Raw genomic sequence first — 22,033 nt, 5'->3', positions numbered from 1 at the left:
TGTTATCCAGCTTGAACTCTGATTCAAGATTCTCAAGTATTCTATTCCTTGTGGACTTGAACCTTATTTCATTGACTTTGATTTGCTACTGCTTACATATAATCTTCTATAATCGTTAATCAACATCTTGCTTATATTCTGGAGCTCCAGTGTGGTTTTGAGGTGGTAAATGTCTCCTCTTTGCATTGGTTTTATCCTCTGTTAGGAAAAGGAAGAGGAACTCCACCAGCAGGTCCGACGGCAATAAATTCTGTACACTCGTAAGAACATTATCCAGATGTACTTGCAAACAAGCTAGTAAAATGTGGGCTAGACAATGCTACTGTTTGGTAGATTTGTAATTGGTTGACTAGCCAAACTGAAAGAATATTCTACAATGGCTCTGTTTCATCCACAGGGCCCAGTGCTATTCAACATCTTTATCAATGACTTAGGAGATGGAATAGAGAGCATGACTATTAAATGTGAAGATTATATCAAAGTAAGAGTGTATTTTGTACCCAGTCAAAACTAGGTTATTATGACTCATGAGACAAAATCCTACCCGTAGAACTATAATAATAATAACTATTAAAAGAGAGAGCAACGTGGATAGTGTTTGAATGTTGGGCTATGATTCCAGGACCAGAATTCAAATCTTGGCATCACCATGGAAATCCACAGAGTGGGCATTTCACACTATTCCAGCTTAGAGTCACCCTAAATCAGCCTTGACTTGGAAAGAACATAGAATAACTACAAACCGTTAAAATATTAACCATCTGCTTCTGTGCCAAGTACAATGTGTTTCTCATCTCATTGAGTTGCCATACATTTAAAGCATGCCTTGAGAGAGTTTTAGGCTCAATGTCTGCTGTTTTCCCCCCAAACTTTCATAATTTCTTTGGTGGCGTGGCATGGCTTCAGAGCCTGTCGAATTGACTCACTTCTTGGTTTGGCCAAATCCTCCGGCCTCACTTATCATAAAGAGAAGTATCCCCGTTTGCCTCCATCAGGGAGTTTGGAAGATATTTCTCCTAAATGACCCTCTGTGGAAAAACCACAATGGCTGGTGGTATGGTGAAGCCTGTCCTTGCTTCTCGACTGGGTGTTCTCTAGTTAAAGGGCCCTTAATGCAGAGTCAGCCCATTGATCCATCTAGCTCAGTCCTCCCTGAATTGATTTCTGATGGCTCTCCAGGTTTCCAGTAGGAAGCTTGGCCATCCAAACTTCCCTGGACATGAAGGGGATTTAATGTGCGACTTCCTGCTTGCAACTGGTTGTAGAGTAACTCTTTGCAAGTCACAAATTAAATCCCCTTCGTACTGGAAACCTGGAGAGCCATTAGAAATCCATCCAGGGAGTACTGAGCTAGATGGATCAATGGGAGCGTCCTTGGGGCCTTTAACTAGAGAAGACCCAGTCTACAAGCAAGCACTCTATCATTTTTTGGGTTGTATCCAAGCACTGCTTTATTTATTTATTTATTTATTTACAGCATTTATATTCCGCCCTTCTCACCCCGAAGGGGACTCAGGGCGGATCACATTACACACATCAGGCAAACATTCAATGCCTTTTTTTTAACATAGGACAAAGACGAACAACAAACATAGCTCAGAGCGGGCCTCGAACTTATGACCTCCTGGTCAGTGATTAGCAACTTTATTATTAATTGTGAAGACTACTCCATTTCTTCAGTGTTCCTCTTGTCCACAGTAGTAGATTGGGAGACATAAATAAATCCTGTGACTCAAGTAGACCCATTAAATCAGTGAGATTTGCCTACAACTTGACTTACTCCTCAACAATTGATTTGGTAGATCTGGTGTCATTAGGATTAACCAGAAAGTCCAACTAGATCTAGGACTAAACTATGGCCATGGTTAAATCCACCTTCTTTCCTTTCCGTATTAGACTTAATAATTTTGCGTGCTGGGATGGAAAAAGACCAAATTTGGACCAGTTTGGTCCAAACGCCTTTCCTCACCATGACATGCATTTCTTTCATGTAGAAGACATCTGCAAGATGATTTTGCATTCTTCCTTTTGTTTTTTGCCTTGGCTTTCAATGTCTTCTGTCTCTGAAAACCTGATATGAATGAGCTTTGAAACTCAAGAGTCAGAACAGTTGGGGCAAATTGATCTTCCCACCCAAACATGTAGAAGAACAATGTCATCAGATCCTACAACGATGGGCTAGAATTGGGGTGAACATTGCTCCAGATAGTTCACGTAAGGCCTTTGGATAATCATTGGGAGCTTCGTTAGGGTGACTTGATCCTGTTCTTGAGTTCTTTTGGGCAAAGTTTTATTATGTAGTTGTCTTATCCCATTCATGGTCATAATAGATCCTGATATTTTTAAACTTGATGTTTAAAGTGGACATGGTCTGGGCAACATTTCACATAGAACAGAAATATAAAGCACGTGGCTCAATTTGAGTAGTCCTGGAAGCATACCTGATGACAAGAGATTGCAGGAGTTAATTTGTTTTTAAATGCATTCTTTGATGTCTTAACTATTGATTTTATGATATTATAAGATTGTATGATATGTGAGCCACTCTGAGTCCCCGTTGTGGAGATGGAGGCGGCATACAAAAATAAAATTATTATTATTATTATTAATTCAGGCTAACTTCACCTCTTGGTCCTAAATCCCTGAAATTTGAGAAGACATTTGATAGAGGATTGTAATACCAATCAGGTTTCTACAACTCTATATTAGAGTAATTCTCTTCAAACTATATTGCATATAACAAAATTGCTTTCAGGATATCATAAACAAAGGTACAATATCCATGTCATAATCTCACAAAGTATGCTATATCAGGAGTAAATAGCAGACATAAAGAGACAACCAAGTCCATATTATTCCTGGAGTTGGTGGATCCATTCCTTATGTGTGAACGATGTTCGTTTATCCTAGTTTTAAGGGGTCTGGTGGTCATTCCAATATATAACAGTTCACAGGGGCATTGTATTAGGTAAACAACATTATCAGTAGAACATGTTGTCAAATGTTGCAATGTGATATTAATTTTAAGTGTTGGATGGGAGTATATTTTGCCCTTAAGGAATAATACGGACTTGGTTATCTCTTTATGTCTGTTATTTACTCCTGATATAGCATACTTTGTGAGATTATGACATGGATATTATACCTTTGTTTATGATATCCTGAAAGCAATTTTGTTATATGCAATATAGTTTGAAGAGAATTACTCTAATATAGAGTTGTAGAAACCTGATTTGTATTACATTTCTTGGGATTTTTACAAGAGTGTATATACACATACACTATTGTTTTGTATTATTATAGATATTTGTGCATTATCAGATTTGATAGAGGTGTAAAGGAGGATACATGGAATCCTCAACCTAATTTTTAATTTCAATCCTTGCCGTCTCCTGCCAATCCTATAGTATAATCATACTGGGAATCCCATCAAGTCACTGCCAGTGTGGACAATACTGTGTTAGAAGACCTGATTTTGTATAAGATGGCTTCAGATACATTTCTTGTGTTTTGTGCCTTTCTCTCATCATATGGAATCAATACAGATTGTATCTAGCTGGAAAGGCGCTTCAACTGAAGCAGAAACAGAGCCAAAACTGTCCAAAAAGTTCTCATACTTTAGGTGTCTACATACCGTAGTTTGATTGTTTTCTGCATTATAATTTTTTTTAAAAAAATAGAGCATGTTATGGCTTCACAAACTAGATCCTTTTCTAACCTCTTGGCTCTGCATAATCTATAGTTTTTATGTGCCTGCCTTGAAAAGGAAAGAAAAGTCCAGGGTTCTACCTCCTTGAGGCTCCCTCTTAAAATTTTAAAAGCCGACCACATCCAAAACTTTGGCAGGAATTGATATTTTTGCCGACGATTATTTACCTCTCGTTTTTCATGTTTCCCCAGAATGAAAAACGAGCAAGCGGCTAATACGCATCTCGCCTGCCGTAAAAACTCGCACTCGGGGCCAAATCCAATTAAAAAATTACACCAGGCTCCTGTGGTTTTTTGTGGCAGTTTTTGTTTCTGCGCAGCAATTTTGCTTTATTGAGCCATGCCCTTGATTTAGCTGGGAAATGTTTTGAGTCGTTCTCAAGATATTGAGTTGCTTGGTGAGGTACTAAATTCTCAGCAAAATTCTTGGCTTTGTATTTAACAGGAAGATCAAACTTTCAACCCCAGAGTTTGAACCGTAACTTTTGACCCACTTGGGAGCCGGCTGCTTTGTATTAATAAATTATCTCTCCTATTTCTCATGTATACAGAGCACTGGTGGTAGTTAGTATATGTTATTTCCTAAAGCTTGTGAATATACAATATTTCTGGTTGTTCTTTTTTTCTCTCTGTATGAATGCTGCAATTACATGATTAGCATGTAATGGCCTTTCAGCTTCAAAGCCTGGCTGCTTCCTCCCTGGTGGAATCATTTGTTGGGAGGTGTTACCTGACCCTGATTGTTTCCTGTCTGGAATTTTCAGAGTTTTGTTCTTTATTTACTGTTCTGATTTTAGAGTTTTTAAATACTTGGAACCACATTGTATTCATTTTCATGGTTCACAGCAACACAATAATAGTACAGTAGAGTCTCACTTATCCAAGCTAAACGGGCCTGCAGAACGTTGGATAAGCGAATATGTTGGATAATAAGGAGGGATTAAGGAAAAGCCTATTAAACATCAAATTAGGTTATGATTTTACAAATGAAGCACCAAAACATCATGTTAGACAACAAATTTGGCAGAAAAAGTAGTTCAATACGCAGTAATGCTATGTAGTAATTACTGCATTTATGAATTTAGCACCAAAATATCATGATGTATTGAAAACATTGACTACAAAAATGCGTTGGATAATCCAGAATGTTGGATAAGTGAGTGTTGGATAAGTGAGACTCTACTGTAACACTAATATAGGTGGTTGTTTTTTGAGTCCTTTAGAAATTTGTTCTTACTAAAACTGTTGAGGGGCTAGAAAAGGAGGCTTATTGTCATGGTACAGTAGAGTCTCACTTATCCAACGTTCTGGATTATCCAACGCATTTTTGTAGTCAATATTTTCAATGCATTGTGATATCTTGGTGCTAAATTCGTACAGTAATTACTACATAGCATTAATGTGTAATGAACTACTTTTTCTGTCAAATTTGTTGTATAACATGATGTTTTGGTGCTTAATTTGTAAAATCATAACCTATTTTGATGTTTAATAGGCTTTTTCTTAATCTCTCCTTATTATCCAACATATTCGCTTATCCAACGTTCTGCCGGCCCCTTTATGTTGGATAAGTGAGACTCTACTGTATATACAAATTCCTGGGCATAGTCAGAGCATTTTAGCATATTGGATGAATGGATTTTAATCGTATGTTTATACTGTATTAATTGTTTGTAATGGATTTTATTTACTGCTATGTTTATTTATGTGTTGGCATCGAATTGTTGCCAGTTGTGTACGCCGCCCTGAGTCCCTCCGGGTGAGAAGGGCGGGATATAAATGTTGGAAATAAATAAATAAAAATAAATATTGTGCAGAGTATCAATATGGGAGGTGTGGGAGTTGTTAGACTAAATAACCAGTCTTCCATATTTTGATTCCTCAGTGTCCACGACAAGCCCTTAACGGTTCCGTTTGCATCCACCACAGGTTCAGGACATCTCCTTCAGCCACGACTGTCGCTGGGTGGTGGTCAGCACCCTCCGAGGCACGTCCCACGTCTTCCCCATCAACCCCTACGGCGGGCAGCCCTGCGTCCGGACGCACATGTCTCCCCGGGTTGTGAACCGCATGAGCCGCTTCCAGAAGAGCGCGGGGCTGGAGGAGATCGAGCAGGAGCTGACCACCAAGCAAGGCGGACGCTGTAGCCCCGTCCCTGGCCTCTCCAGCAGTCCCTCTGGATCACCTCTTCATGGTAAGAACCTTTTTTAAAAAAAGCTTCATTAGTAGAAAAAGATTATCCATTGCCACAGCCGAGCACAATTCAAGGTGCTGGCTTTGGCCTATAAAGCTCTATATGGTTCGGGCCCAGCTGCCTTGTCCAAACGTATCTCCCACTACGACCCAGCTCATAGTTTCAGATCTTCGGGAGAGGCCCTGCTCTCGATCCCACCACCATCGTAAGTGCGAGAAACAGGGCCTTCTTGGTGGTGCCCCCCCCAATCTCCCCAATGAGACCAGGCAGGCTCCCTCGCTCGTATCCCTTTCGTAAACATCTCAAAACCTAGCAATGGGACCAGCAATGGAGCCATAGAAGCAGCACTAACTGCAAAATGATTTTAAGATGAATAATATAATGGACAGACCTGGATCACAATTTGGAATGCACCCTTGAATGTATATTTATATGGATGTTTTAACTAATACTATCTACTTTAATTGTAATTGTTTTTATATACAGTAGAGTCTCACTTATCCAAGACTTGCTTATCCAAGGATCTGGATTATCCAAGGCATTTTTGTAGTCAATGTTTTCAATACATCGTGATATTTTGGTGCTAAATTCGTAAATACAGTAATTATTATTTACTGCATATTGAACTACTTTTTCTCTCAAATTTGTTATATAACATGGGCAAACTTCGGCCCGCCAGGTGTTTTGGACTTTAGCTCCCACAGTTCCTAATAGCCTACTGGCGTAGATGTGGGCAAAACATCAGGAGAGAATGCTTCTGGAACATGGCCATACAGGTTGGAAAACACACAACAACCCAGCCTATTAGCTGTTAGGGATTATGGGAGTTGAAGTCCAAAACACCCGGAGGGCCGAAGTTTACCCATGCCTGGGTTAGACCAAAACCACAATTCTATAGTAACAGCAGGTAGTATTTATACTGCATATGTGAGTGGTGATGCAAATTTTAATTTCCAATTTTATTTGGAGTCCGTGCTCTATCCTGCGTTTTTCGGTGCCACTTGACAGCTGTCTTGTTTTTGAGTCCAGAGCAGAAGGAGCGCTGTGTCTGTTCTGGACATCCTGCAGGCAAATATTTACAATATTGTTTTGGGAGGAAATGTGAAAGCAAGCTGAAGACGAAAGATGAGCTCAAAGGAAAGGTTGGGTCGCTCACTTTTCTTTTGATTTGGTTTTGTGTTCTCTGAGCTCTCCCACCGTTTGGGGCTGGGGGAGCATTCCCATGGGACCTTGATCTGGTGGCCACTTGCTTTCAATCTCTCCCTATAATGTATTGTCCAAGCCCATGGTGGCGCAGCGGGTTAAACCGTTGAGCTGCTGAACTTGCAGACCTAAGGATCGGCAGTTCGAATCCGGGGAACGGGGTGAGCTCCTGCTGTTAGCCCCAGTTAACGTAAACCTAGCAGTTTGAAAACATGCAAATGTGAGTAGATCAATAGGTACTGCTTCTGTGGGAAGGAAACATGACATGCCAGCCACATGACCTAGGAGGTGTCTGTGGACAACACTGGCTCTTCAGCTTAGAAATGCAGATGAGCACCAACACCCAGAGTCGGACCCGACTAGACTTAATGTCAGGGGAAATCTTTATTTCTGTATTAAGACTGTATTAAGAGCAGACCTTGTTGTTTCAATCGTTGGTCATATTCCGGAAGCTGTTTCTTCGTCTTGCCAAGGCAGCCAGTGAGCTTTCCCGTGGCCACCCGGCTTCTCTCGAGCCGTAGCTTCCCAATCCTTGCGTTACAAGGCAGCCGTCGAGAGTGACATGCTTGGAACAGACACCAGATTGCTGTAAACCATTATTATAACACATCCAATCATTTTTAACTACTGACATCATATAGAGAACAGGAAGGAACGATCAACGTCTGCAGCTTTCATCCCTCGAGTGTCTGTTTTCCGTCAAGGGGGAACTACAGTAAGTTGTCGCCTTTATAGGTTTCCCAAACACGTTGGAAGGTTTTTCTTCCTTCATAGACCCGCGTATCCGATACTCAAGAAGTGTCTGAGAGGTTTCATTTGGTTTTCATTAGCTTGACCCATAAATTTCCAGGGGCAGACGGATTGATATTTTGAAGCCTGTTGAACCCTTGGAGAATGATGGGTGGTATTGTTAATGTCGTTTTCAAAAGCAATACATCAGGTTGAAATACCTTGATATAGACGGGTCAGGAGAGTTGAAAAGAGGATAGAGTTTCTTCAGAGCGCAATATTCTGTTATATTTATATTTTACTAGCTTAGGTACATGGTGTTGTCCAGGTTATTTGAAAAGGTCAATGTTTTAATTGTACAAAATGCATATGGTTGTGGGTTAACTGCCACTAACATCATACCAAGGAAACCCTAAGAAACTCTATCAGAGATGAAAGTAATCTATATATATAAAAGGGTAATGACATTTAGGCCATGTTCCAGAAGCATTCTCTCCTGAAGTTTCACCCACATCTATGGCAGGCATCCTCCAAGGTTGTGAAGTATATCATATAGGGTTGTTGTATGTTTTCCGGGCTGTATGGCCATATTCCAGAAACATTCTCTCCTGACGTTTCACCCACATCTATGGCAGGCATCCTCCAAGGTTGTGAAGTATATCATATAGGGTTGTTGTATGTTTTCCGGGCTGTATGGCCATGTTCCAGAAGCATACTCTCCTGACGTTTCACCCACATCTATGGCAGGCATCCTCCGAGGTTGTGAAGTATATCATATAGGGTTGTTGTATGTTTTCCGGGCTGTATAGCCATGTTCCAGAAGCATTCTCTCCTGACGTTTCACCCACATCTATGGCAGGCATCCTCAGGTTGTGGGTGAAACGTCAGGAGAGAATGCTTCTGGAACATAGCCATACAGCCCGGAAAACATACAACAACCCCATGTTCATTCACTTCCCTGGCTGTGTACAAAGTGCTGCATGAGGTGAACTTTTCATTTGATCCATTCCAGTCCGTAGTTTTCACCTCCTTCCACTTTCACCCCATAAGTCTGGGACCCCGAGAAAGCATCTCTGTCGAGCCCTGCAAACGTGTCCAGTCCACGTGACTCCCCTCCCGGGCGTATTTTTATCTCTCAAATGCATTAGGCATAGCGGTGAAACCAATCTATTTATGGGTTTATTCTAGGCTCATTTCTAAATTGTTTACTTGTGCAATATAAACCTTTTAATTGGGGAGGGATCCATCTCACAATGAGGGCATGAATGAATGAATGAATCACTCCTGGCTCCGTCTGCACAGGAGAAGGAAATGGCAAAGAGGCATCTGATAAGGAGATCATTTCCTTGGCACCTGTTCGGGCCGAGCCGGGTCGGTTCTGTTGTTATTGGGGTCCTTTTATCCTGCTAAAGGCCTGCCAGTTTTGTTTCAGTGCTGACCTTCACGCCACATCCGTGTCCTTCTGATGCAGGTTTCTGCCATTACGGGAACAATATTATTATTATTATTATTATTATTATTATTATTATTATTATTATTATTAGATCAGGGGGCAGAGGATTCTTACAAGTAAAACAAGCAATCAAAGAATAAGAACATGCCTTGGCAGAATATATACAGCAAAGTGAAGAACCTGCTTTGATTGAAGTCAAAAATCAGAAACTCCTCAAAGCACAGCAGACAAAGAATCAGTACAAGAAAACCGCACTACAAACTAGAGCAGAATCAGTACAAGAAAACCGCACTACAAACTAGAGCTGACGGCTGGCACAACAAAACATTGCATGGAAAGTTCCTTGACAAAATTGAAGGAAAAGCTGAGAAGAAGACCTGGCTCTGGCTCACAGATTCATTGAGGTCAATTTGGGATGAACAATGCCATGGTATCTCTGGGTTGCAGAAATGGAAACAGCAAAATTAGACTTTCTCTGTCCACATTGTTGGCTGAATACAAGCTATGCGATATTTCATTTTTATTTAGAGCTTCAAGGTGAGAATGCGTACTTTTGTGGTTTGTCTCACTAAAAAATGGATGAGATACTTATTTCAAATCAGACATGCTATCATTGGGCCGGGCTGTGGCAAAGCTGGTTAGTAGCCAGCTTCAATAAATCACTACTAACCAAGAGATTGAAGCCCGGGTTTGATTGAGCTCCCAACCATTTAATAGCCTAGCTCGCTGTTGACCTAAGCAGCTCGAAAGACACTTGCATCTGTTGAGTAGAAAGTTTTATTTTTTATTTCGTGTCAAAAGCATTGCATGATAAATACATTTTAAAATGATGGGGGGGGGGGGGAGGAAATAACAAGCAACTAAATAGTTTTAGACCAAAAGCGGGCAACAGCAACCGCATTGTCCGTAGCTTTAAACAATAACTCCTCTGTACATGAAGCAGGAAAATTTAGGTACCGCTTTATGCGGGGAGGCTAACTTAACTAATTTACGGCACCATAAAAACTTCCAGCAGTGAGCAGAAAGGAATGAGGAAGTATTCCATCAAGGACTTGGTGTCACAGGTGGTCGATGAAGTGGCATACCCTCATGAAGCCAGAAGCTGGAAAATGTTAAATTGCTTTTGTGTCTCTGTCTGTATTTTGTTTGTCTGATGGCATTTAATGTTTGCCATGTATATGTATAAATATATAATATATTGTATATACATATAATATTGATTATAATATTATAATAGAATACAATATTATACTACTAATCATACAATATAATAATATTAATTATACATTATATATTAAATGTAATATTACTAATAATATTACCATATAATGATATAGTACAGTATAGTAATTTAATGCTTATATTGTGCTATCCTAATAATATATTGTATGTTCATTTGATTTGTAAGCCGCTCTGAGTCCCCTTCGGATTGAGAAGAGCGGGATATAAATACTGTAAATAATAATAATAATAATAATAATCCTAAATATAGATGCCAGCCTATCACATATCACTTGAATCATCTCTCTTTGGTTCTAATTTGTTTTACCTTTTTTTTCCTTCTGGCAATTGCCTTGAGATATTTCAGTGGAGAAGAGGGAGAAATACACAGGTTGTCCAAATATACGAAATCAATCTCTATATGTATAATGCAATTGAAGCGCTGCGCTCAGCTCCCCGTTCCAATCAGGCTGGTTTCATTTTCATTTCAATTAACTCCTCAACCTCGGACTGTTTTTTTTTTCTAGAGCATCTTCTAATTAATCGTTTCAATAAACTGAGCTAAATATTTACAGATTAAGCAGAACATAATTCATATGTTCAGATAACCGAAACGAATACATGGGAATTAAATAATATTTAAAGGGAATTGAAACCAAACCTCAAATCCATTAACTATGAGATAAAGAAAATCCACAAGGTTACTGAAGTTCAGGAGGCCACGGTAAATCCAGCAAGATCATTAGGCTCCACAAGGTTTAGTATAATCCACTAGGGTTGTGGTGATCCATAGGGAGAGTATTGTAATCCATTAAGCGAGGATTTCTGCCTCATAAAAAAAAACACCTCCAGCTTGTTCGGGTCTATCTGTCTCCTTCTTTAACTCTCCCTCTTCTTCAAATCTCACCTTATCTAACAGTATCAATACCGGGTTGCTGTGAGTCGTTCAGGCTGCCTGGCCATGTTCCAGAAGCATTCTCTCCTGACGTTTCTCCCACATCCATGGCAGACATCGCCAGAGGTTGTGAGGTCTGTTGGAAATGAAGCAAGGGGGGTTTCTTATATATCTGTGGAATAATGTCCAGGGTGGGAGAAAGAAAGAACTCTTGTTTGTTTGAGGCAAGTATGAATAATAATAACCAGTACAAGAAAACCGCACTACAAACTAGAGCTGACAGCTGGCACAACAAAGTTCCTTGACAAAATTGAAGGAAAAGCTGATAAGGAGAAGACCTGGCTCTGGCTCACAAATGGGACCCTGAAGAAGGAAGGAGACAGAAGGCCTGATCCTTGCAGCCCAGGAGCAAGACATCAGGACAAAGGCCATTCAGGCCAAGATCGAAAAATCAGCTGATGACCCAAAATGCAGACTGTGCAAGAAAGCTGACGAAACCATTGATCATATCTTCAGCTGTTGTAAGAAAATTGCACAGACAGACTCCAAACAGAGGCACAACTATGTGGCCCAAATGATTCATTGGAACTTATGCCTCAAGTCCCACCTCCCAGCAGCAAAGAACTGGTGGGATCACAAACCTGCAAAAGTATTGGAGAATGAGCACACAAAGATACTGTGGGACTTCCGAATCTAGACTGACAAAGTTCTGGAACACAACACACCAGACATCACAGTTGTGGAAAAGAAAAAGGTTTGGATCATTGATGTTGCCATCCCAGGTGAAAAACAACAGGAAAAACTCATCCGCTATCAGGACCTCAAGATTGAACTGCAAAGACTCTGGCAGAAACCAGTGCAGGTGGTCCCGGTGGTGATGGGCACATTGGGTGCCGTGCCAAAAGATCTCAGCCGGCATTTGGAAACAATAGACATTGACAAAATCACAATCTGCCAACTGCAAAAGGCCACCCTGCTGGGATTATCCAAGCCATTTTTGTAGTCAATGTTTTCAATACATTGTGATATTTTGGTGCTAAATTCGTAAATACAGTAATTACTGCTTAGCATTACTGCGTCTTGAACAACTTTTTCTGTCAAATTTGTTGCATAACATGATGTTTTGGTGCTTAATTTGTAAAATCATAACCTAATTTGATATTTAATAGGCTTTTCCTTAATCCCTCCTTAATAGCCAACATATTCGCTTATCCAACATTCTGCTGGCCCGTTTATGTTGGGTAAGTGAGACTCTACTGTACTTTCAAAAAGCAGCCTTTTCCTTTGGAATGTGTGGCTCATCCTTTTAAGAAGCGCATGGAGTTCCAGCATCATGCAAAATTGGAGCAGAGCGTATTTCCAAGGGTAAGGCTTCCCTTGATGGGAAGAAGCAGCCACGCTCAGTCTTGTTTGTGTGTGCGTGAGAGAGCGGAGAAGAGAGAATTTGAGGACAGAATCCAGAAGTTTGATAAATATACACATTTCCGAATGCCTGCCATGCTTCTCTGTCGCCATTCCCAATTTCCCATACTTTCTGATGGGAACGCAGGCCTCAACGTCTCCTCTTCCCTCCCTGAGAAACAGATTGGCTTCCTCTGAGTCACACTCACTTAAGAAACCACCTCTTAGATCGCAGCCGGGCTAAAACCCTCCTTGCGAGAAGGAGCTGGAGCTGAACTCGAAACCCACCCTGGAGGGAAGTTCTTTTCAAATTGCATTTCAAAATCAAGCCGGCCTGCAAGAGAAGCGGCTTGGCTGAAGTCTCTGAACACTTCCATCTTTTCTTCATTTGTTTACAGTGTTTACACGAGGTTCCCAACACAGGTCTTAGAAGTTATTTTGTCACAGGCAGCCCAACGTTGCTTGGAGCTATTCTCCATTTTTTCCTTCTTCTTCTTCTCCAGCTGATATAATCAAAACCCACCCTAGAAAACTCCTTGGTCTATGAAAGCCCCAGAAATGAGGAGTGGAGTGAGCTCCCGCTGTTAGCCCCAGCTTCTGCCAACCTAGAAGTTCAAAATCATGCAAATGTGAGTAGATCAATAGGTACCGCTCCATCAGGAAGGTAACGGCGCTCCATGCAGTCATAATGGCCACATGACCTAGGAGGTGTCTATGGACATGGGGATGTGAGTAGATCAATAGGTACTGCGCTGGCAGGAATGTAATTGCACTCCATGCAGTCATGCTAATGGCCACATGACTTGGAGGTGTCTACGGACATGGGAATGTGAGTAGATGAATAGGTACTGCTCTGGTAGGAAGGTAACAGCACTCCATGCAGTCATGCCAATGGCCACATGACTTGGAGGTGTCTACGGACTTGGGAATGTGAGTAAATTAATAGGTACTGCTCCGGCGGGAAGGTAACGGCGCTCCATGCAGTCATGTTGGCCACATGACCTAGGAGGTGTCTATGGACATGGGAATGTGAGTAGATCAATAGGTACTGCGCTGGCAGGAATGTAATTGCACTCCATGCAGTCATGCTAATGGCCACATGACTTGGAGGTGTCTACGGACATGGGAATGTGAGTAGATGAATAGGTACTGCTCTGGTAGGAAGGTAATAGCACTCCATGCAGTCATGCCAATGGCCACATGACTTGGAGGTGTCTACGGACTTGGGAATGTGAGTAGATTAATAGGTACTGCTCCGGCGGGAAGGTAACGGCGCTCCATGCAGTCATGTTGGCCACATGACCTAGGAGGTGTCTATGGACATGGGAATGTGAGTAGATCAATAGGTACTGCTCCGGCAGGAAGGTAACGGCGCTCCATGCAGACTGGGAGATTATGCAAACCAAAAATACTGTTTCCTAGGTATGCTTCAAGTACTTCAAATCCTTCTCCTGGACTGAAGTATTTTCTAGAAAAAGTCTGGTTTTGATGGGAACTTTAGGAAAACCTAGCCAGAGTGACGGATCTTGGCCACAAAACTTTGATTTCTTATAAAGTTCAAGACGGCCAATTCTCTCACTCCAGAAGCAACTCCGGTTGCTCCTGACACAAAAATATAATATAATAAAATAAATATAACCTTCCTAATGCCGCGACTCCTTGATACAATTCCTCATGTTGTGTTGACTCCCAACCATAACATTATTCTCGTTGCTACTCCAAAACTCTCATCTTGCTACTTTTATGAACCGTCATGTCAATATCTGATCTGCAGGATGGATTTTCGTTCACCGGACCACATTTGGCACAAATATCCGGTACTCCCAAATTTGAATACTGGTGGGGCTGGGTTGATGTTGTCATTTGGGAGTCGTAGTTCACCTACAATCAAAGAGCATTCTAAACTTCACCAACAATGGAATTGAACCAAATTTGGCACACAGGACTCGCATGATCCAGAGGAAATACTGGAAGGGTTTGGAGTTGTAGTTTTGGAGTTGTAGTTCACCTACATCCAGAGAGCACTTGGCATGCATACCGGATATGCCAAAATGTAATTACTGGAGGGGTTTAGGGGAAACTGACCTTCCTTCCTGGGAGTTGTAGTTCACCCACAACCACAATGATGGACCTGGACCAAACTTGGCCAAACTGGCCTGATCTGCTAAGAGTTGCAGCGATGTGTCCCTTCATCCTTGCCTCTCCAGTCCCGTCTACTTTTATTATGCTCAGTTGTAATTTTTCTAACCTGCAAAAAATCTGGCCTCAAGACAAAATAGAAAGTGGGCCTTCTTTGTTGCAGGAAAGGTTGTTCTCTAAAATGTTTGTTTGTTTGTTTGTTTATTTATTTATTTACTTGCAGTATTTATATTCCACCCTTCTTTCTCACCCGGAAGGGGACTCAGGGCGGATCACATCTATATATATAAAAGAGTGATGGCATCACGGCAGTGGACAAAACAACAAAAGTAAACACCCCACAACCTCGAAAATTGACATCACAACCCCTCATCCATGCCTCTAGGTTGATACAACAACAACAACAAAAAGAAAAATAAAGTCCTAATTAGAGGGAGAGGAAGAATTGTTTTTATCCAATTGCTGCCAGTTAGAAGGCTAAGCTCCGCTCACTTGGTCTCCTAGCAACCCACTCAGCCCAGGGGACCCTTTACCTTAACTACCACCAATTCCTCAATACTTTATTTCCCATACCGCCATACTTCGCCACAGCAACGCGTGGCTGGGCACAGCTAGTTACACATATAAGGCAAACATTCAATGCCTTAACATAGAACAAAGACAGAGACAAACGCAGGCTCTGAGCTGGCATCGAACTCATGACCTCTTGGTCAGAGTGATTTGTTGCAGCTGGCTGCTCACCAGCCTGCGCCACAGCCCTTTCATTGTCCCACCAACATGAAACTAAATCTGAAATTAAATAATACTAGTACGGTTGGACTTTATGCCTAACAACCTGGACCATTGGGTTGCTGTGAGTTGACCTTCTGCTGCATTTTGGCATGAGTGGGGTTCCTAAATCTGTGGAATGAAGTCCAGGGTGTGTTTGAGGCCAGTGGGGATGTTGCCGTTGATCCCCTTGGTTTTGAGCAGGCATTGGGATGGTGAAGAGGATGTCCTGTAGAGGGTGGTGTTTTCTCAGCTTTTGCCGCACAAGATGCCTCGGAGGAACATTCGGCTTCTTCTCTGGGATTTATGATCTACGAGGTAGCAATAGTGTTTTATCTTGCCGTTCTGCGATAGGGAAAGGCTGTCATATATTGTTGACTTCTTCCTTGAAATGTTCTCCCAGCAGTTGTTTATATACATCTGCCTCGGAAAGAATTTGCCTCAGATACCGTCTTCTTTTTAAATTCCAAAGGATGCTTAAAAAGAAGACGGAAAAAGCTAGCAACATTTCAAATCTGTAGCTCAGTCAAAGCGACCGGGGATAAAGGGTGGAGGTGGGACGAATCTGGAAGATGCCCATTTGCCAGAGCTGTCCGTGGGTCATATTTTCTTATTTATTATTATTATTATTATTATTATTATTATTATTATTATTATTTATTTATTTATTTATTTAATACATTTATCTCCCGCCTTTCTCACCCCAAAGGGGACTCAGAGCGGCTTACAAATGAAATTTACATACAGTATTATATTATTAGCGTAGCACAACACTGGCAATAAATTACTATAGTGTACTATATCAATATATTGTAATATTATTATTATTAATATTGCATGTAATATATAATATATAATTAACATTATTATATTCTATTATTAGTATTATATTGTATTACAAAATAATATTATTAATGTTATATGCATATACAATATATTATAATATTATATATTATTGTAAATTATATATGTATATAGGTATGTTAATGGACCTGAGTTCCTCTATATAATATAATATAATATAATATAATATAATATAATATAATACAATAAAGTTATATTATTATTATTATTATTATTATTATTTTATTATGACACAGCAAAGAAGATAGACCTGCTGGATTTCGTATCACAAAATCACAAGTCAAACATTTCCCAAGTGCCTAGGACTGTGTGATGTATTTTCGGATGATGCGTGCAGCTCCCAGCAGGGTGGCCTTTTGCAGTTGGCAGATCGTGATTTTGTCAATGTCTATTGTTTCCAAATGCTGGCTGAGATCTTTTGACACGGCACCCAGTGTGCCCATCACCACCGGGACCACCTGCACTGGTTTCTGCCATAGTCTTTGAAGTTCAATCTTGAGATCCTGATAGCGGCTGGGTTTTTCCTGTTGTTTTTCATCAATGCGACTGTCACCTGGGATGATGATGATGATGATGATGATGATGATGATGATGATGATTATTATTATTATTATTATTATTATACTTTTAGGAAGGGAAATCCACTCCTGAAAGAGTTCTTATGGGGAAAAGGTGTCTCTATTGAAGCTTTATCACCAATCCTTGTTTCTACAACAATCCAAATTTTTCAAAATCCATAGGGACAAAAGGTGCAGTGAAATCTTCTTAAGAGGGGCACAGAGAGCAAAACAAACACTAGGATGCAAATATTTCTTCTTCCTGATATTTAGAAAATCAGATGAGAAGGAAAGGACGGTTACAAAACCGTGTGTACAAATATGGCGGTGTATGGTGGGCTCTTAAAATGTCTCTCCAAAGGAGGGAAATGAATCTTTGACACTTCTCATGACCCGACTTATGATTTCTGACTTGGAGCCAGAGAAAGAGCCTTTGCTGTAAAAGGAGAAGCTGCTGAGAGATGAGTGGAAAGAGACGGGCCTTGGGCACCTTGGCACTCCCGGGCAAAAATAGACTAAAATAGATCCTTCTGGACTTCTTCACTGCACTGCATCCAACCATTCACTGGTGGAAATCTCAGATATAAAGGGTGAATTCTCAGATACAAAGGGCGGCAAGCAAATCTTGTCAAGAAACCCCCTGAAATAGGTTTGCCATAGGGTTGACGACCGTCAGCTGGTTTTATCTTGGTACGTGGTGTGGGCTTCCCATAAATGCTTCTTTATTTATTACTTATTTATTTACAGTATTTATATTCCGCCCTTCTTTCTCAGGGCGGATCACATTGTACACATACAAGGCAAACATTCAATGCCATATAAACATAGAACAGAGACAGAGACAGACACAGAGGCAATTTTTTATTTCCCCCCCCCCATTCATTCAAATATACATACATTGCAAGTGTTTGTTGCATATAAGGCAAACATTCAGTGCCATATAAACATAGAACAGAGACAGACGCAGAGGCAATTTTTAAATTTTTTTTTCATTCATTCAAATATACATACATTGCAAGTGTTTGTTGCATATAAGGCAAACATTCAATGCCATATAAACATAGAACAGAGATAGAGACAGACGCAGAGGCATTTTTTTATTTTTTTCCCCCATTCATTCAAATATACATACATTGCAAGTGTTTGTTGCATATAAGGCAAACATTCAGTGCCATATAAACATAGAACAGAGACAAACACAGAGGCAATTTTAAAAATTTTTTTCATTCATTCAAATATACATACATTGCAAGTGTTTGTTGCATACAGTGCAATACTTTCATCTATTTGTCTTTCGTAATCATTTTTCAGACAATATATTTTCAATAAGGGGTCACAGTCTTCTATTTGAATAGTACATATAAAAATATTATAAGTTCCAAATTAATATCTGTTTCCTCCCTGCCTTCAGTCTATTAGCTTCCTCTATGTACATTTTTAGACACAGAGGCAACTTCCTCATTCCAACGGCGGTTGGATGATTTTTATGGTGTCGTAAATTAGTCTCCCCACATATAAGTGGTACCTAAATTTCCTACTTGATAGATGCACCAACTTTCGGATTGCTTAGCTCAGCAATAATCAGGGGCTATATTTTATTTTTAATTGTCGGGTGCTCACCCTGAAATGGGCTGGCCTCGAACTCATGACCTCTTGGTCAGAGTGATTTGTTGCAGCTGGCTGCTAACCAGCCTGCGCCACAGCCCATACTCTGCCATACTCAGGTGCCCATTCTTCTGTGCTGACTCAATGGCTCCAATACTTGGAAGACCTCAAGTGCAGGCAAAGATGCCAGGACAAACACCGAGGCCTCCAGAGAGATCTCATATCAGAGCGTGAACAAGTAAGAAAATGGCGCATGCAGTGCTCCATAATTTGGACATGCTGCTGTTTTATTAGGTACATGCTCTGTGTTCCCATTATGTGTGCTGGGGTGTGACATGGGAGCTTATTCACCCGAAAAATTGGTGAATTTGGTGCAATTGGTCTGGAATGATTGGCAGGTGTCCCACTGTGGGCTTTCAGCTTGACTCTCAACTCAGAACTCTGGTCCTCTTTTGCAACATGGGCCCTTGTATGCCGTTTGAAGGAGACAAATTGTTGATATCATGTGGAAGCTGTGCTTATTCTCCCCGCACCCCATATTTCCCTGCTAAAACAACATCCTGGTCTATATATAGAGAGCGGGACAGAGAGAGTTCTTTTTGTTTCTTTTCCTAGGGAAAAAATATTGCAGTAAATAAAATACTTGGATAAAAGCAAGGCTTATTAGGGTTGACCTTGTGGTTAATGATGGTAAGGCTTCAGATAAACTCATAGCAAAGGAACCGATCTCTCGGTAGTTACTAGACAACTAACTTGAACTTCCATGTCTTCTTTATTTATTATTTATTTATTATTTATTTACTACATTTATATCCCGCTCTTCTCACCCCGAAGGGGACTCAGAGCGGCTTACAAATCAAATGTACATACAATAGATTATTAGCATTAAATTACCTTATTGTACTATATAATTTTATGGTAATATTATTAGTAATATTACATTTAATATATAATATATCATTAATATTATATTGTATTATTAATTAGTATAATATCGTATTATATTATAATATTATTATCAATACTATAAGTACATACAATATATTGTATGTTTATAAATTATTGTATATTATATATATATATATATATATATATATATATATATATACACATACACTAGCTGTGCCCAGCCACGCGTTGCTGTGGCGAAGTATGGTGGTTTGGGAAATAAAGTATTGCGGAATTGGTGGTAGTTAAGGTAAAGGGTAAAGGTTTTACCTTACATTAATTCCATTATAAATGGGTTATATAGTTGTGTGGATGGGTCTTGAGTCTACACTGCCATATAATCCAGTTAAAATCAGATAATCTGTATTTTATAGGCAGTGTGGAAGAGACCTAAGTGAGGCCTAACTCTGCCTGTCCCCTGGGCTGAGTGGGTTGCCAGGAGACCAAGTGGGCAGAGCTTAGCCTTTTAATTGGCAGCAACTGGATAAAAACAATTATTCCTCTCCCGCTAATTAGGACTTTATTTTTCTTTTTGTTGTATGAACGTAGAGGCATGGATGAGGGGTTGTGCTGCCAAGTTTAGTGTTTCTGGGATGTGTAGTTTTGTTGTTTTGTCCTAGGCCGAAATTTCATTACCCTTTTCTATAGAGAGATATATATAAAATTAGCATAGCCAAAGGATCAACATGTTTACTGGATGTCCAGCATGGAAGAGAAGTTGCCTCCAAGTCCTGAGCGCAGAAAGTTACGATTTCAGTGTAATCCGTTCCTGCTTTTCATGACAATGCTTTAAATCGAATATATTGACGTGACTCGTGCATAGTTTTAGAGGAAATGTGGCACTTCTCATTGTTGTCTTTTCTGCACTCATTGGCATTCAAAGTGACTGCATGAGTTCCATGCAACTCATTCCTTGGTCTTTACGACCCCTTGTTCTCGTCTGTTGGTGTGTGTGTTCTGCTCAGGTTCACAACGAGCGTGTTCCTCTTTGCCACATCAGTGGAAACTTTCTCCTCCCGTGGTCTTTTGACGATCACAAGGACTTTGCCTGTTTGTACCGTGGCTTGGAAAAACATTGCACACACTTCCAAAGCACAGGGCCAGTCTACAGCCGCCTTCACCTTGTGACTCTCAAGTGATCCGGACCTGCTTGCGTGTTTTCCTTGTCTTGCTTTATTTACTTCACAAATGCTGATTCTTGCCCCGGAAGACGGGCATTGCCATCCAGCATCTTCATTGCTTGCCATCCAAAACTCTTTCGTTGCCAGATGTATTCTGAATCTGTGGATAGACAGTTTTCTCCTTCGTGGTCTCTGTAAAATCGCACATGCAGTCTCCAAACTTGACTTTCAGAAGATGACCACAAATAAACATGGTTACATATAAGAAACCATCCTATGTCACACCTGTGTCGGAAAATAATGCAAACATGGCCGGCCTACCTTCAAACCATTGCACATTTTCCCAAGGAGAATGGCTGTCCATCAAACGGAACGGATCCAATGCTTTGCAAATGGTCTTACCTGCCCATTGCTCCTGATGTCTTTTGCACAAACGCCCAACTTTGTCAAAACTTGTAAATCATCCCAAGCTTATTTTTCTTGCGCCATCTGTGTTTTATAACCGTGCTTTTAATTGTGTTTTCCTTTGCCTGTTGGGATTTCCTTTGTCCAGCATTTTCAGGCCTTTCTCTCCTTGCGCCTGCTGTTAAAGAAAGAAAGAAAAAGTCCTGCTCATGAAGGATAACCAACCAGGGAATCGTTTGTCCACAGAGTTGCTCTGACAAGCAGCTCTCCCTTTCGAAAGAAAGTCACAAAGGCAATGGTTGGATTCCCCGCTCCCTCTTTTGCCTTAATCCATTTTTCCGATGTGCATTTGCGGTAGAAAAATGTCTGGAAAAATAAGGATTCTGAATCATGAATGGATGATAGAATTGCTCGGCGTGCAAAACAAACAACACGGGCTCAAATCCCCACCTCCTTGTTATACTTGTAAGTTTGTATTTTAGGGAAAAGTTTTTCTTTGCGATATTTAAGAATGAAATCGGAATTGGTGGATACAGGCCCAGCCCCACCGAGACGAGCAACTCATGTTGATGTTGATGGGCACCTGTGGCAGTCTTCCTGGGTGACTTTGAGCCTGTCTTTCAAATTGTCAAGAATACTTCTAGGCAATTCTCTGTTACAACTTTCCTTTCAACTGCTTCTAAAATTCCCCAGGTTTTCTCTTTTCCTCTCGCCTTTCCCTTTTATCCTCAGCTAAATCCAGTTTCCGGAGTTCAAAATGCAATAGTGATTAGCACTTACTTAATGCAGCAGGCAGCTCAGGAAAAAGCAAACTGCTGACGG

The 22,033-nt window shown here is 40.6% G+C and overlaps 1 protein-coding gene across 7 annotated transcripts in view; it reads left to right on the top strand.

Annotated features, from left to right (window-relative positions):
• The window catches only part of bcas3 (BCAS3 microtubule associated cell migration factor), a 423,910-nt gene that overhangs the window by 127,840 nt on the left and 274,037 nt on the right, over positions 1–22,033 (top strand). For all 7 annotated transcript variants that reach the window (XR_010000122.1, XR_010000121.1, XR_010000123.1 and 4 more), the window contains exon 15: positions 5,638–5,902. Coding sequence is in view for 4 of the 7 variants with exons in the window: in XM_062959513.1 (XP_062815583.1) it covers positions 5,638–5,902 (265 nt within the window). In the remaining 3 variants the exon portion in view is untranslated. The remainder of the gene's footprint in view (positions 1–5,637; positions 5,903–22,033) is intronic.

This window comes from Anolis carolinensis, unplaced genomic scaffold, assembly GCF_035594765.1.
Source record: "Anolis carolinensis isolate JA03-04 unplaced genomic scaffold, rAnoCar3.1.pri scaffold_7, whole genome shotgun sequence".
Taxonomy (NCBI): Eukaryota; Metazoa; Chordata; class Lepidosauria; order Squamata; family Dactyloidae; genus Anolis; species Anolis carolinensis.
The sequence above is the reverse complement of the archived record's forward strand: the minus strand, read 5'-3'. Positions and strand labels throughout refer to the sequence as shown.